We start from the raw sequence: 15,807 nt of genomic DNA, 5'->3' as shown, positions 1-15,807 counted from the left end.
GGCCCCCCCCCCCCCCCGGCTTGTTTGGTTCGTGCAAGTTGAGGCCTACTTGGTTTCAAGTCACTTGAAAACAACAGCAAGAACAGGACCCAAATCTCTCGATTTTCAACAGAGCTACTGGAAAGGCATAGCTGAGAATTTTTCCCGTCACGAACTATTAAATAAATATATAATTTTTTTAAAAAAATTAATTATTAATTTATATATATAAATTTTTAAAGTTAACAATAAAATTTTAATTTAAACACATTACCTAAAATATTAAAAATTAAATTTAAAAGTACATCAAATTAAAATAAAAAGTAAAAATAAGCTCATTATTAAAGTTACATCATTCGATATTTTATGAAATATAATTTATTTATAATCAAATCTGAATTGATATCATAACAACCCCTCAACCGGGATAAAATAACAATTAACAAAGTAATTAAATTTTTTTTTCTCTCAATTCTTACTTCCCTCATTATTTCTTATATTAGTGTTTTATAAGTTAGACTTTGTAGGTTTCTAAGGTTATTCTTTTACTTTTTTTTTCTTGAATTTTTTTATATTTTCCCTTACTTTTCTCTCTTTCTCTTTTATCTTTTCTTTTTCTATTCTGCTTATGCCCAATCAGCAACATATAAAGGGAAGGAAAATGTGACTTGTTTCATTTTTTAATGGTAAATAATCATTTTATCTTTAATGAGTTGTTTTACTTTTATTTGACAGTTTTTTTTATTAGCATTACCAAGCTCCGTTTATCTTAAAATTTTAACAAGATTTTATTCAATATATTTTAAGATCCCCTATAAAATTTCAGCTTAATCTGATAGTCGGATTGAAAATTATATACAATAATGTAAAACTAGTTAAATTATGATTTTTCATTAAATTTCTGAATTTTCTCAACAATTTTGAAATTTTAACCAAGTTCAAGTATTATACTACAAGGCTTCATGTAAATTTTCAGAAGTTTTTTAATAACTTAATTAAAAATTATAATTTTTTTATATAAAACTAATTAAAAAATATTGATAAAATCTTAATTTGAAGAAGAGCCCACCCTAGCCCTTGGCATTCCTCCGCCCATGGCTACTGGTTAATCAATAACTGCACCCTCCCTGGTAAGGTATGGTGTTCTTCTAATTACTTCAACTGGCGCCTAGGTCTTATTAGGATATGGTGCATGGAATAATTTGCAAGTATCCAAGGGTTTATTTCTCTCCAATGGCTGAATAAAGACTTCCACTTCATGAAGGGTGGTAGACAAGACAAGAGTGGTTGAATTTTCCTTTTCCAAGGTAGAGATGGTTGGTACATGTTAATCACGTTGTTAATTACTAAAAAGAAAAAATTAATCAGTGTGGTTGGCATAAGGTTCAGTTCAAACACAAAAATGATTTCCAAGCTTGAAAATACACCACTAATTAATATATATATATGTATAAAATCATTCTTTCTGGCGGGTCTTGCGTTATTTTCGTGGTAATCGATGGGCCAGAAAGAGATGACCGACAAGATACATGGAATACAAAATACAAAATCCATTCCCGTGAAAACTTTGTGGCATTCCATCATTCATCTTCAACCAAAGTACTCGAGGTTTTTAGCTAGTCGGAAGACTTTGAACTACTGTTGACAAGTCAAAATAAACGAGACACTTCTTTCAAAAGACCGAACCTGTAATCATAGATTGTCAATAATTGGAAGTTAAAAATGGAAAAGATGGCCGATTCTTGAGACATTCCCCTCCAGCTACAATACAAATTCTTCCCCACCAACCCTTTCCCCCTAAGCAATAGCCATAAACCACTTCTCCTATACCTCTCATACCTGTTGTGTGTTTTCCCAACAATACCATCTCTTATCTTTTCAATCTCTTTCCTTTCCTTTTCTTCCTTGCAGATCAAGAATAGCAGAGCTGGAAAGAGAAAATGTTGGGCAAAAAGATCGTTTCTTTCAAGAAACTTGCCAGGAAGGTGAAGGATATCAGTAGAAATGAGTGCAAGCAATCACAGCATGAATGCTTGCTAAGGGATCATAGTTTTGATGATGTGGTCACAACCCCAACAGGGTTTTTTGCTATATATGTAGGGGAAGACAGGGAAAGGTTTGTGGTGCCAACAAGCTGTCTCTCCCATCCACTCTTCAAAATGTTGTTGGAGAAGTCATATAACGAGTTTGGTTTCGAGAAAAGGAATAGGCTTGTGGTTCCATGCAACGTCTCCACATTTCAAGAGGTTCTCAATGCTGCTGAATGTTGTAACGGAAGGTTTGACTTTGGAAATTTGGTTGAGGAGTTTCTATAGATGAGAAGATAAAAAGAGAGCAGAAATTAAGTGCTTGTTGACTATATATCAGGTAACTATAAGCTCTGGGTTTGAGCTTGTACGTAATTCCTTGATGTAATAGAATTGAAAGTTACATGTCGTGGATACTACACAGCTCTACCAACATGGCTGGGCTAATTGTGATCGTGACAAATGAATCACAAAATATTCTGAGTTTCTAGCGTGGTAATGAAGTAACAGCTGTAAGATTTATGGATGAAAAAAATCTAAAATCTTGTGCTTGAGTTTCTGGATGTTGACTCAATGTAGCAGCTAGCCAGTTGCACAAAGATATTGCTTCCGTTGCCAAAGTTGCATCTACAGCTGAACACTTAAAACAGGATAGGAAGAAGAGCCAGGTGATGTGATCTTTGCTGCCTGTTAATCTCTATAAATGAACCCCCTCAATGCCTGTCTATTCTCCACTTTGATTTCTGGTTTTTCCATCTCTTCTTCTAAGCCAATAATGGCTGATCTGCATTGTACATAACGACTACTGATGCTTTTTAGGCTATCTCAATTGATCTCATAAAAACTACTGCTATCCGCTGGCTGTAGAGCAGCTAAAAACATATAGATTTTTGTTCTATCTTAATGATTATGAATGTTTTTGATTAAACGTACCTCTGCAATCACATCTTACATAAATAATCTATATCCGAACTAATATATTCAAGAAAAAAAAAATCTTACAAATACCTCTTTTTAGATACAATCCATAGTGGTAAAGGAGTATATACGCCACTTATCACATAATCCTCAAGCATATAAATATGTAGTTTATTTGATGAAGGAAAGATGAAAGGCAACATGTTCTTCAGTGTAACTTGGTATGTATATTGTAGAAAGGGAGTATTTCTTCTAAAATACGAGTGTTTGGTAAAATATTGAATTTCTTGGTCATGAACAAAATGACAAGGATACCAAGTTTATGCATAAAACAAGTCTCCGAATTAAGTACATTAACTCCACTAAACATCGATTCAAAACTAGGGAACGCATTATTATTTTATGAATTCCAGCAACTAATAATCATTATAAGTTTATAACTGTCGAACAATGGACTGTTTTGTTTATTGTGAATATAGTAGTTAATCGATCTACGACTGGACAAGCAAGACGAAAGCAGTTCAAGCAGATGCTGCACGGTTCTGTGCTGGCTGCTTGATCAAAGGCACGAGGGTTTTAGAATATGCCATCCCCATGTTTCAAAAACGTATGATCGGATTCATGTATGGATTAACCAGTTAATTATGAAATCTAATCATGGTCCAAAATCAATATGTTGATTTATCCAATTGGATTAAAAGAGTGTCTGATATTGTAATAATGGCTGCTTTCAAAAAAAAAAATATTTAAAAATAAACAAAAATAATATTTTTTATTTTTTAAATTATTTTTAATATAATACATCAAAATGATTTAAAAATATAAAAAAATTAATTTTAATTAAAAATAAGAAAATGAATTTAAAATTTTTTAAAAACATTTTTATAACACAAAAATAAACCAGATATAAATAACTTGTAACAAAGGCATGTTTAAGGAAATCTCAGCATCCATTTGGAGTTTCTATGTATTCAAGTCCATGGAAAATCTTGTCTCAAAAACCAGTTCATAACAGTCTAAGAGAATGCCATTTTAACTTTGGGCAGCTAAAGTTGGAGATGGATTGTTTACCTGGTGAGAAATCATTTGCAGTCAGTGAGTTAATGGACAGCTTGAGTCAATTGAGCAAACCCGAGGCCAGCGGCCGTGCGCTTATACTTGGATCATAAGGCCTAAAAACTCAAGTAGTATGTTCAGTTACTTGCCAGACCTGGCCTGTATTAAAGCTATCATAATTTTAGCTGCCAGGTAAATCCATGATTGATGCATCAATAAGCAGTTTCTCATTTCAAACACTTCATTACATGGCTGCTCTGGGCAATGACATGGTCTGCCCCATAGAAAAAATGACGGAACTTGTAAAGTAAACAGTACTAATTCATCTCCAATAAGACTCTGACAGAGAGAAAAACTAGCTCTCACTCTCCACACCGCCACAACCATCAACAAGAATTCTCTTCATATCATCAATCAACTTCTGCATTTGATCCCTTGAATGCAATGGTGATGGATACACACATGCACAATCCAACCGTCCATCTCTTATGGTGTCAAATATGGCCACGGAAGGGCCCACACCATGAACTGAGGAGCACCCCACATAATCCTCGACTCCCACTTTTCCATGCATTTCATTAGTATCATCAATGACAGGGTCCTCAAACACTGAAATGAAGGCAGTCCTCATCGATGATGATGGAGTTAAACCTGGATTTTCGATTGCCTTGCACATGAGGAAGTTCAGGTCACCCATGTCTGTGAAATGCTTGTTATTGTTCTTTGCATTCGTATAGGCCACGTAGCACCTTTTTGCTAGATCCCATAGCATTACACCTCCACTTACGTCATGTGTATTTAAAATGGCAGAGTGATAAAATCCTGAAATAATCAGGTTACTGGCGTCAGGGCAAAAATCTTATACTGTCATCAAAAAATTATTGTCCCTTGCTTGCATATCCAAATTCGCACTACCAATCTCTAGTTAAGGAGAACTTGAATCATACAAAACTAGTTCTAACTTTTTGAACGAGGAAAACATTGCAACAGCCATTAAACACACACAACGAATGGACCCTCTTATTTCCCAGTATATAGAACTGAAAATATGTGGCACTGGCTGACCAATTGAATTAAAAATCTGTTCACATATTTAAAGAAATCTTATGTGTAAACGACATTACTGAAGGTAAAGATGGCTTATAAAGTGTGTATATAATATACAATGCATACCGATATGATCGCTACTGAGAACTGGGTCAAGAATGGAGCGGCAGTCGATGAGGGTTACAACAGCATACTTCTCCATCTGATGATCAGGAAGGTCTTTAGTGGATTGTGCTGCAATTAAACCAGCAGCAGACAAGGCTCCACTAAGTTTAATCCCTCTTGACATGCAACCCTGTAAAATAAGAGTCATAATTCCAGTGATCACGCGAGGGTAACTTCTAAAGCTGTGGTACTAGCTTGCAGCTCTGCCTTCGGTGATTTAAGAGTGGTTAGGCCTTTTCCATTTCAAGAGCTGATATGCATCACCAATATAAGACTAGATCCATCACATCTAAACTGTCTAGCTTATGTCCAGAATCGTTTATTTAAATCATTCTCGAGAATTGAAGGACTACGAAAACCACATTGCCTTTGGATGGAGAAGAAAACTTTATTCCATCTAAAGAAAGTATACAAAACAAATTGGGTTGCTAGCTGCCAACAAAAACAGAACACTATAAAATTTGATCGCGTTCACCTCTATTCTTAAAGATGGCTGCGACTGTCAGGCATTGCCAATTATTACAGAAGCATATGCTTTCAGCATTATTTTTACATACAAGGCTATACAATCTTAATCTTGCAGCAAAAATAGTTCTCCCTTTGAAAATGCTTCTCATTATGAGAAAGATGGTTTTGGATTCATCATTCCATACTAACTAACCATACTTGACTTGATCTGCCCATGCTAACTTAAGAATTAAACACTTGAATTGTTTTCCTCTTCAATGTAGAAATAAGTTGCTGGAACTGATCATTCTAAGAATCAACATGTGTAAGAACCAAACATGGTGTTAAAATGAACCTCCAAATCCTTCAGGAGAGATAACAATCATAAGACAAGTGGTCTCTAAATTCAATAGCTTGTCTGCAGAAGATGCAAGAATAATCTCCTTCAGACTCCACAGCAACTGTCTTTGGAAGAGACAGAACCAAAACCACAAGACAATATCTTGGAATAGATTAGGGGTAGCTAATAAGACAAAACGGTTTTATCCAGGCAAGGGACCACTAACAGGCTTCCTTGTTAAGAAATAAACCACATTAAATTTCCATCAAATCATTAGACTAATTTCCCAGTAGCACTTCTCCTTCCAAATAACATTAAACATTTTCTCATTTGACCTCAGCCAGCATCATACACTCTCTGAGGGCCAAGCATTAAATTAGAAGACCTAAAGGAATAAGGATGCCACATGCATGCCACAGAAAAGCGGAGAGTCCATTCCAATGCAGATGCTTAAGGAAGTTCTAGCTATATCTCTATTAAGTTTCAATATGCTTTTGACTCAAGCAATGTAACAGTTTTGAATCTGTAATAGTGGAATTGGGTGTAACAATCTGAACTTGTAATTGTGGAATTGAGTTATAGAAATTGTAAATTATTTATTGAAAGAACTGAATTGAATGAATTTTACTGAATAGAAATTGCAATTACAAGAAATGAGGGTGCGGCTAAAAAAAAAAGAAGAAGAAAATTTGGTGACCAATTCAAGGTGGTTGTTAAACCGCCAAAGACTAAACTTAAGAATTCAAATTATGCTACCACTTTAATTCCTAACCTTATTTAAATAGCCCTGATAAGGGCCAATTTGAAAGAACAAAAATAGTAGAAACAAAAATATATTTAGTTAAAGAAACAAAGATAGAAACACAAAAAAAATTTATCTCAAGAGATAATATTTTTTATTTTTTATTCCTAAAATATCATTGTAAAAAACTTTTAATTTCAAAATTGTTTAATAAAACACTTAAAATAAAAATGATTATTATGATGGTTTTAAAATTTAATTTGAGGATCGATCCAAGACAAAGTCTGGATCACATAAACCTGAATTGGGGGCTTGTAAGAATAAATGCAAATGTTTCTTGATTTAGAATTTTCATTTTTTATGATTTTTTGAAGAAAAACCAATGAAAATCAAGTTACCAAACCAAATGATGGCGATTCAGTTCAGTTTTTTGGTTCTAACCAACCACACAGTTGCACCCCTGCCACAAATTGCATCTGAAGGCAAACAACTAAAACCAATTTCATGTAGTAGCTCCCCAAACAAAGACAGATCAGAGGACATGGATATCCATGCCTTACTTGCATTCATTTTTAGCAGCCATATGAAGGTGTCACAACCTAGGACTCGGATAGGAATTTAATGTGCTATGCATTTCTACACTTGAAAATATATTAAAATAATTTTTTTAAGTTTTAAAAATTATTTTTAATATCAACACATCAAAATAATTTATAAATATAAAAAAATATTAATTTTTAGTAAAATATATTAAAAAAATGAAAATTAAAGGATCACCGTTTGCGTTGCCAAACGCTCGGGTCTCTAATATCGTAATTGCACAAGGAAATTACGCAAGGGCTGCCTTAACGCTGTGTCCTATCCATATATCCTTTTCAAGTTGAGAACTTCAGCTTAGAGACACGAGCCACTCTCTGTTGCCTTGAATGCGAGAGGGCCTACAACATTTTGTCTAATTTCTACGGCAAACTGGGCCCACTTTATTAAAAGCAATTAATAATTTCATGCATGTAATATATAAGGATTTAACAGTATTTTTGAAATTTTTGTTTTTTTGTTTTGAATTAATTTTTTTATTTTAATATTAATATAAAGATAAATTTTAAAAATAAAAATAAAAATTTTAAAAATTTTAAAAAAAATAATAACTATCAAAATAAACTCTAAAACAACATGAAAAAAAATTGACAATTAAAATATTTGATGTGAGTGAAGAAATATTTTTTATTTATAAATATATTAAATAGTTTTTAATTTATTTTTATTATCTGCCTATCAAAAGAATTAAAATAATAATAATTTAATAAAAAAAATCAAAACTTTTTAAATGCAGATTATAAAAACAAACATAACCTTATAGCTTTAATAAAAATAAATAAATGGATTTATTGCATTTGGACAGCCTACTAATATCCAATCAATGGAAGCAATTATAATCCCTATTTAAGAATAGAATTTTAGAAAAATAAATTATTTTTGTAATAAAGGCTGATATTTGTTTTTAAAAAGATTCGATTCCTATTTTCTAGGTGGAGTCCATCACATTTACATAGATCAAATTTATTTTCAGTCAAATTCAAATAATATAAAAAAATGATTCAAACATTCGAGTGAATTATTATTATATGAAAGCATCGCAAACAAACAATCATGAGCAGATAAAAGTAATAATGTGAAGACAAAGCGGCCACTTACATCAAGAAGCTTTTGGGTATCATCGGAGTTCATTTGAAGCCTCACCACTTGAGAGCCTCTGGGAGAACCAGCATCTACAAAATCCAAATTGGATATCCTAAACGAATTCAAAGAATATCCAAGCATGTCTACTCCACGCGCCCAAAAGGGCTTGTTACCCTTCCCCCTCGGGATATAATCTTCAATTCCCAAACTAACCTCCACCTCATTCTCATATTCCTTGGCTATCCCTCCTTGATTTTCCCCACCCATCAGAGCCAACAGTTCTCTCAACAACCCTACCGCCGCCGCACGGTCGCATGTTGACGTGTGCAGCCGGAAGACCACCACCCAACGGTTTTCACTCAACGTGTAAAGACTAATAAAAAACACGTTGGTTTCTGCGTCTGATGATTGGTCAAGATATGCTGACCACGAATTCTTGTTTAGTTCGTGCTCTAAAATAATGTGGTAAGGGTCTATGTTTTGGTCGCCGTTGGAGATTATGTCAGCCGTCGATGAAAGATCGAACGGTTGGATTTGGACGTGAGGAGCGGGTGGAGTGATAAAGGAGAAGGAGTTGGTGGTGGAATTGAAACGGAGCTTAGTGCGGAGCAGAGGACGGGAGTTTTGTAGTTTGTCGAGGGTAGCTTGGAGAAGATGGATATTGGGTTGTTTTGATAAGAGGAGAGCTAAGACCGTGATGCCTGTGCCAAGAGGGACTGATCTGCACCAACTGTACTCAGTGGCGCCAACTGGTCGAGCCTTGGGCTCTGGTGCATGTGGGTTCGGGTCTAGTTGGTCTTGGCCATGGTTAGGCATGTTGAACTAGCGGAAACTGCTGGGTTTTGGTCTTGGACAAGGAGGAAGAGATGGCAAATGGGGGGAGCCTCCTCCTTGGCTTAGCTAAAAAGCCTGAGAGAAATTGAGTGTGCCAGATAAAACGTGTGATTGTTTGGTGGACGGGCCAGAGCAAAGTCCATATATGTCGGAAGAAAATTATAAGGGTTGTGTTATTATTGTACATGCTGTGATTGGAATTGCGCCCACTTCATCTGTCAGAGAAGAGATAGGAAACCTAATCTCCTTGATTTCGCTAAGGTTTGGATTGATATTTCCTTTTCTGTACTTGATCTCATTTTCTGTGTTTATATATTTATATAATTCTGATCACTCCACTGTAAATGCAAATCCACCAAAGCTGCCTTGAACTCGTTTACAGAATTGCAAATCCACCGCCACTCCAAGGGACTTTAAAGGGGATATTTGTTTTTGCAATTGAAATTCTATTTTATCATCTTTTAAAAGTTTTTATTTGAAATTAATATTTTTAAATTGTTTTTTTATTAATATTTAAAATAACTTTTTAAAAATAAAAATATTATTTTTATACATTTTAAATATAAAACACTTAAAAAAAAAACCTATCTCTTCAACACCACCGAGAGATACAATGCTGTTTTTAGTTTTCCATGAAAGGAACTATACCGATTGGCTTAGGGACAAAATGCTTCTTCCGGCATTTTATACACGCGAGATTATGAACGTGTTTGAAACTGTCATGAAAATATTTTTTAGTATTTCTCTGATTTTTAATTATTGTTCAAAATCTTATACACACGAGATAATAAAAATTAAAATACACACGCACACAAGTCTCCATGCTTGAAATTAGGCCATGGAAGACACAAAACAGAAATCATGATGAGCCATGAAGCTTAAGTGGATACCCAGGACCCAAATAAAGCTCAAGTCAATTCAGCTCAGACGTGTCATTTGATCCTATGTGGCCATAAAATAGAGGTGATTGATTTATGCCCATATTATCCCAATGATCTTACAAGTTCAGAGCATTCATCGTCAAATTAGACCCAAGCCCAACCCTCTACACTTTTCAGCCCATCACAACTTTGAAAAGTTCATAATTGTTTAAAGGTTTTCAGCAGCCGAGTATTATTACACTTGTTAAACCCGCAATGATAATTCACTGATCCAAAAAATAGCAAGGTTCGGTTTCATTTCAAATCAATTTAGATTTTTATAGATCAATTTCAGGTGTTTTTTTAAAAAAATTGTTCAAAATAATTCATTTCATTAAAAAAAAAAAAAAGCAAAACATTATCATTTTGAAATTGATCTTATAACCCAGTTCTTGATCAGAGTCAAATAACTATGAGTTCTACATTCTATCTGATCAAATCTATTTCATATTTGAAAATCGCAATGAGCATTCCATTTCTTAAACAGGATGTAATAAATCCAGGCTATTTACCATGCATGATAGAAGGTCATAGCAGACTGACAGTTAGATGAATTATGATCATCGCTCAACTTCAGGGAGAGTGACGACCATAATAATTTTTTAACAAACCAAAAAAAAAGAAAGTAATTTATGAAAAAACATCCAAAGATACATGTCCCTTTTGCAGGTTATTAAATATTTCATTAATTTCTAAATGGAGTTGCAACCCTCCACAAGAAAACCCTTCTTGTTGTCAATGAACTCCTGTATTTGCTTCTTTTTTTTTTTTAATTTACATGAGGTGTCTGGGTCAACTTGCGCGCACCACGACTAATTCATACGGTCCACTAAATACCCTGCAAACCCAGTAGACATGTAAGGCACCGTGGGGATGACAGACGTGCACGTCAGAGCTCGAACTTAGATGCAGTGGAGAGCTCGAATCCAGGTGCAGTGGAAGGAGACAAGCCCCTTCCACCACTAGACCAAGCACTGGTTTGCCTGCATTTGTTTTCTTGAATGCAGTGGTGATGGATACACACAGACGCAATCCAGCCGTCCATCTCTGGCTCTGTCAAAAATTGCAATTGAAGGTCCTATACCATGAGCAGAGGCACAACCCATGTAGTCCTCGACACCTACTTCTTGCAAGCCACCATAATCATCTATTACTGGCTCTTCAAACACTGATAATAAAGCTGTTCCTAGAGAAGATAATGGTGTCGATCCAGGATTATCAATAGCCTTACGCATAAGGAAGTTGAGATCAGCCATGTCTAAAAAGTGCCCGTTGCAGTTCTTGCTGTTCGCAAATGCCATGTAGATTTTTTTGGCCATTTCGCACAGCTTCTCTCCTACTTTCATTTCATGTGTGTTCAGAGTAGCAGAGTGATAAAATCCTGGCCAGAAACAATAATTTGGGTGGTCCTGTAAGTGTAAAAGCTGTAAAACCAGGCATTAACAAGAACTCTATTTAAACATTTCTATTTTTTTATTAATTTCAAATAAATATATTTTTAGTGTTTTCAAATTATTTTAATGTGTTAATATTAAAAAAATTATTAACATGTATTTTAATATGAAAAATTAATTAAAAAATAATGGCTATCACATTATCTACAAGAAAATCACAATGTAGCTAGCTCCATTTATAACCCGTAATGAAATTACTTTTATATTCTAAATAAATAAAAATTTCTTAGTATAGTTAATTCTAAAGGTTAACTGAAATAATATATCCTGTTAAATAAAAAAACACCCAAATTAATTAAAAAAAAGGGCATTGTAGGAATTTTGAAGGAGAAAATGGGAGGGGTGTAAAAGGACATTGACTTCCTATGGAAGCCGAAGTGGCCGGCCATTAGAAATGAAAGAAGAGTGGAAGACTTCCATTCTTTCTTGAAAAATATCATTAAAAGCACTTAGGAAGGGATAGATTAAGGCATTAGGAGGAGATTCGAATGATTAAACACCTAAATTGAATGAATTAGGGAAGTTTTACTGTTTGGGAGAGTCCTTGAAAGCTAAGCGGAAGAGAGGTAAAGAAAAACTTGCATTCTTTTATTTAATCTGCTCTAAATTTCTTGAAATTTAGAAGGATTTTGCTTAACATGATGCGTTGTGATTTTGCTACGCAATGAGCTTGAATTAGTGTAATATATATTATGGAATTTAGGGTTTTAGTGCATTGAATGGTTTGAAGGATGATATTAATATTAATTGATGATTATTGACATGAAAATTTGATGGGTTAATTATAAATTGTTGGGGATTTCAAGAAATTTTATCCCTTCCCTTGTATATAGATTTCGGCCAGCACTAATAAGAGGAGGGTTGGGACTTTTGAATTCAAATGATTAGAAAATCTCGTTAGTAACTTTTAATAAAGGTTTTAAGAATATACAAGGATTAAATAACTCAAAATTTTAAAGAAATACCATGACACATACTAGGTGTGAAGGTTTCAACCAAGAAGAGAGGATACGATATTCATAAATAATGATGAATTAATTCATATTTTATATAAGATTAAGTTATATTAGAGCATATGAACTTGAATAAGATAAATTAAATCAGTTTTTATGAAAGAAAAACAAAGAAACAAGAAATAAAAGGTGTTTTTTTAATGAGGTAATGGGAATCATAAGCAACTAGAGAAAGATGCTTGAAAAGTTAGAATAAGAGTATCCTATTAATAATTATATTAAGTTAAGAATTTATTTTGTAATAATCTAAAACCTTATTTGTTTTTGTATTTTAAAAGTGTTTTTTTTTTAAATAATTTTATTTTTATTTTTTGTTTTAAATTAATATTTTTATATTATTTTGATATATTGATATCAAAAATAATTTTTTAAAAATAAAAAAAATACTATTTTAATATATTTTTTAATAAAATATATTTTAAAAAATAACAATAATAACAACATTCTCTCTCAAACATGCTTTAAGGTTATGAAGTTATCAGACCTGTTCATGCATACTCTGATTTTCTAAGGAAAAAACATGTCGCTAGCTAGTGATAACTTTCACAATTGTTGTTCTTTTTTTTTTTGGTTCATCGTTTCTTTTTAAGTTGAAACTTTTTCACGAATGCATAAAATAAATATTCTCTATAATTTTCATTCTAATATTGATCAATTTAATATTCACTATAATCAAATGAGAAATTTTGCTTACAAAAAAAAAATTAGACATTAATTTTAGAGCAATGTTATACATACAATTTTTTATATAAAAAAAAAAACTCTTATATAACCAGGTGTGGTAGTTTTTTTATTTATTATTATTTATCAATGTCTACAGAGAATTTGATAATGCATTCGAAAAGCATTTCTGAAAAAAAAATATTTTTTTTAAAAATTAATATATTTTTAATGTTTTCAAATAATATTAATGTGCTAATTTTAAAAATAATTTTTTAAAAAATAAAAAACATATTATTAACATATTTTTTAAATAAAAATTATTTTAAAAAATAACTACAACCATACTCTAAATATACCGTCAAGAAAGTCACCACTGTGTACTTTCTTTGTTTATCCACGTGACTTTTAGATGTTGTTTGGATATGCTGCTGCGGTCGCGGTTAAAAGTAAAATTTGCAACATGGGGTTTGGTTAATACCAACCATGTTTTTTATTAACATGGGTCCCAGTCCAAAACAAGGTTGGACTGCAGTTTTTGAAAAGCAATTATCCATTGCTTTTCATGCGTTTTCTCCTCTCTCTCATCACCGACACTTTCCTTTTACTTTTCCAGTGGTCCCAAAACTTTCTCGTTCCTCACCCAAAATTGTTCACAACATGATTAATTGGCAGATTAATTTGGCCATTGATCTGCAAACTCTCATTTTCCATCTTCTCTAGACTGGTCCCTTTTCTCGTCTCTTGCCGACAACAACCCCGTTTCAAAATTTTGCAAAAACAACCATATACAGGACGACGCCAGTTCTGATAGCATCCTTCTTCCTTGGTCCCTTTTCTTTCCAAACACCCATAAAGATTGTCACCCAAACCTTCACCAATTTGTCCCTCCATTGTTAACATTGTAGAAAAACCCAATAGCTTCGTGTTGGGAAAGGTCACACAAGCGAGAGACCTGTAAATACCTGCCTTATCTTAATCAATTTTAAAAAAAAAATAGCTCAAAATTTCATTTCTATTATGGGTCCCCACTGTTTCTTTTTGCAGAAAAACACTACATAACCATGTTGGGAAAAGTCATATAAGAGAAAGATAGAGGTAAGTTCTTGCTTTTACCTCTATTTTGATTTTTTTTAGTTAAAAATTATGTTTCTATGATGCTACATGATTTGTTTACTATGCGTTATTGGTTTATTTGAATTGAGTCAAAAGAGTAGTTTGATGTTGTTGCTTCTCTTCTCCTTATTGTGCCTTCATTAATTTTTTTAATTGAGAAAATTTCATTGCATTTAGGTGCTGCTTCATGACTTGTAATGTGCGTTCTTTAATTTTTTTACTTGAGCTAAAAATTTCATTATATGATATTGCATGGTCTTTGTACTATACGTAATTATGTGTTGTTCTTTATTGAAATCTGTTTTTCTGTTAATGTCTAGCTTACAGTGCTGATGCTTGATTAAAATTAATTATTTGAAAAATTAATTATCTAGGGACAATATGATGCATCCATGCTGATCTATTTACTGTGCACATTGAGGTTGTTTTTGTTTGATAAAATGTAAAGTTCTTTATTGTGCACATTACATGTGTTTTATATTGGAATTAAGGTACCATGAAATTAATTTTGGGTCAATTGGATTATTTTCTCTACTGTATTATGTTCCCAGTTGAAATATCTCAACTCACTTTGTTGGTTGGTAGTTTTTCCACTGTTACAATACAAACTAATTTATTTCTCTACTTTTCATTTCATAATATTCACTTGTTTATTGAATTTGATGGCCTTGTCTATAAATGCTGACTTTTTTATGGTTGTTGGTTTAGATATTTCCCTTCTCTCTTTAACAAGATTTTCATACAAGACATAGTCAATAGTACATATATATATATATATATATATATATATATATATAGATCTCTTAGTTTTCTAGTTTCTCATGTCGCCAGTAGATAACAAAACCTTGATTATTGCTAGAAATCATGGTAAGATAAATCTTATAACATTAACTTTTAATGAGACTGCAAAGGCCAAATTCTAGTATAGCTCACACTTTTATGATTTGTAGTAATGGACATGGATATTATGATGGATTGTGATAATCTTATGCACAATATAGTAACACAAACTTACTTGTAAATAATTATTGCATTATAAATTATGTCCATCATGTAATTTGTTTATTTAGAATTTTCCCCCCTTAGTGATGTCACTAGATAGGAATGTGATGTTAATTTTTTTTCAATCCTTTTTGTTCATTTGCAATAAAACATATGGACTTATGCATGTATTGATGATCATGCTATGCTATTTCTTTTCTGGATAAGCAAGATTTAAGTCATTTGTTATGATTTAAGCATGTTAATATGACCTGTTAGCATGTCGTGGAGGATTAGACCAAATTCACACTGTTAATTACTTTCATCTCTACTTTTTAAGGAAATCAGAACTTCAATTTCTCATTTATGTGTTTGCATACTGAGAAAAAAAGGTGTGTTACTTTGAGTCTAAAAATAAATTCTTGACT

The 15,807-nt window shown here is 32.8% G+C and overlaps 2 protein-coding genes across 2 annotated transcripts; one reads left to right on the top strand and one right to left on the bottom strand.

Moving 5' to 3' along the window:
• Positions 1-1,919: 1,919 nt before the first annotated feature.
• On the top strand, positions 1,920-2,294 carry LOC105110776 (SAUR-like auxin-responsive protein family). The gene has a single exon (XM_011005941.1). The coding sequence runs from the start codon at positions 1,920-1,922 to the stop codon at positions 2,292-2,294; it is 375 nt and encodes a 124-aa protein (XP_011004243.1).
• Positions 2,295-4,159: 1,865 nt separating this feature from the next.
• Positions 4,160-9,540, bottom strand: LOC105110757 (uncharacterized). Its single transcript, XM_011005913.1, has 3 exons — positions 8,417-9,540; positions 5,154-5,322; positions 4,160-4,802 (listed from the first exon to the last, which is right to left on the bottom strand). Exons 1-3 carry the CDS (start codon positions 9,215-9,217, stop codon positions 4,336-4,338), a joined length of 1,437 nt encoding a protein of 478 aa, XP_011004215.1. The 5' UTR covers positions 9,218-9,540; the 3' UTR covers positions 4,160-4,335.
• Between the last annotated feature and the right edge of the window lie 6,267 nt (positions 9,541-15,807).

Source organism: Populus euphratica, unplaced genomic scaffold, assembly GCF_000495115.2.
Source record: "Populus euphratica unplaced genomic scaffold, PopEup_1.0 scaffold262.1, whole genome shotgun sequence".
In the NCBI taxonomy this organism is placed as follows: domain Eukaryota; kingdom Viridiplantae; phylum Streptophyta; class Magnoliopsida; order Malpighiales; family Salicaceae; genus Populus; species Populus euphratica.
This window is presented reverse-complemented; position numbering and strand designations above follow the sequence as displayed.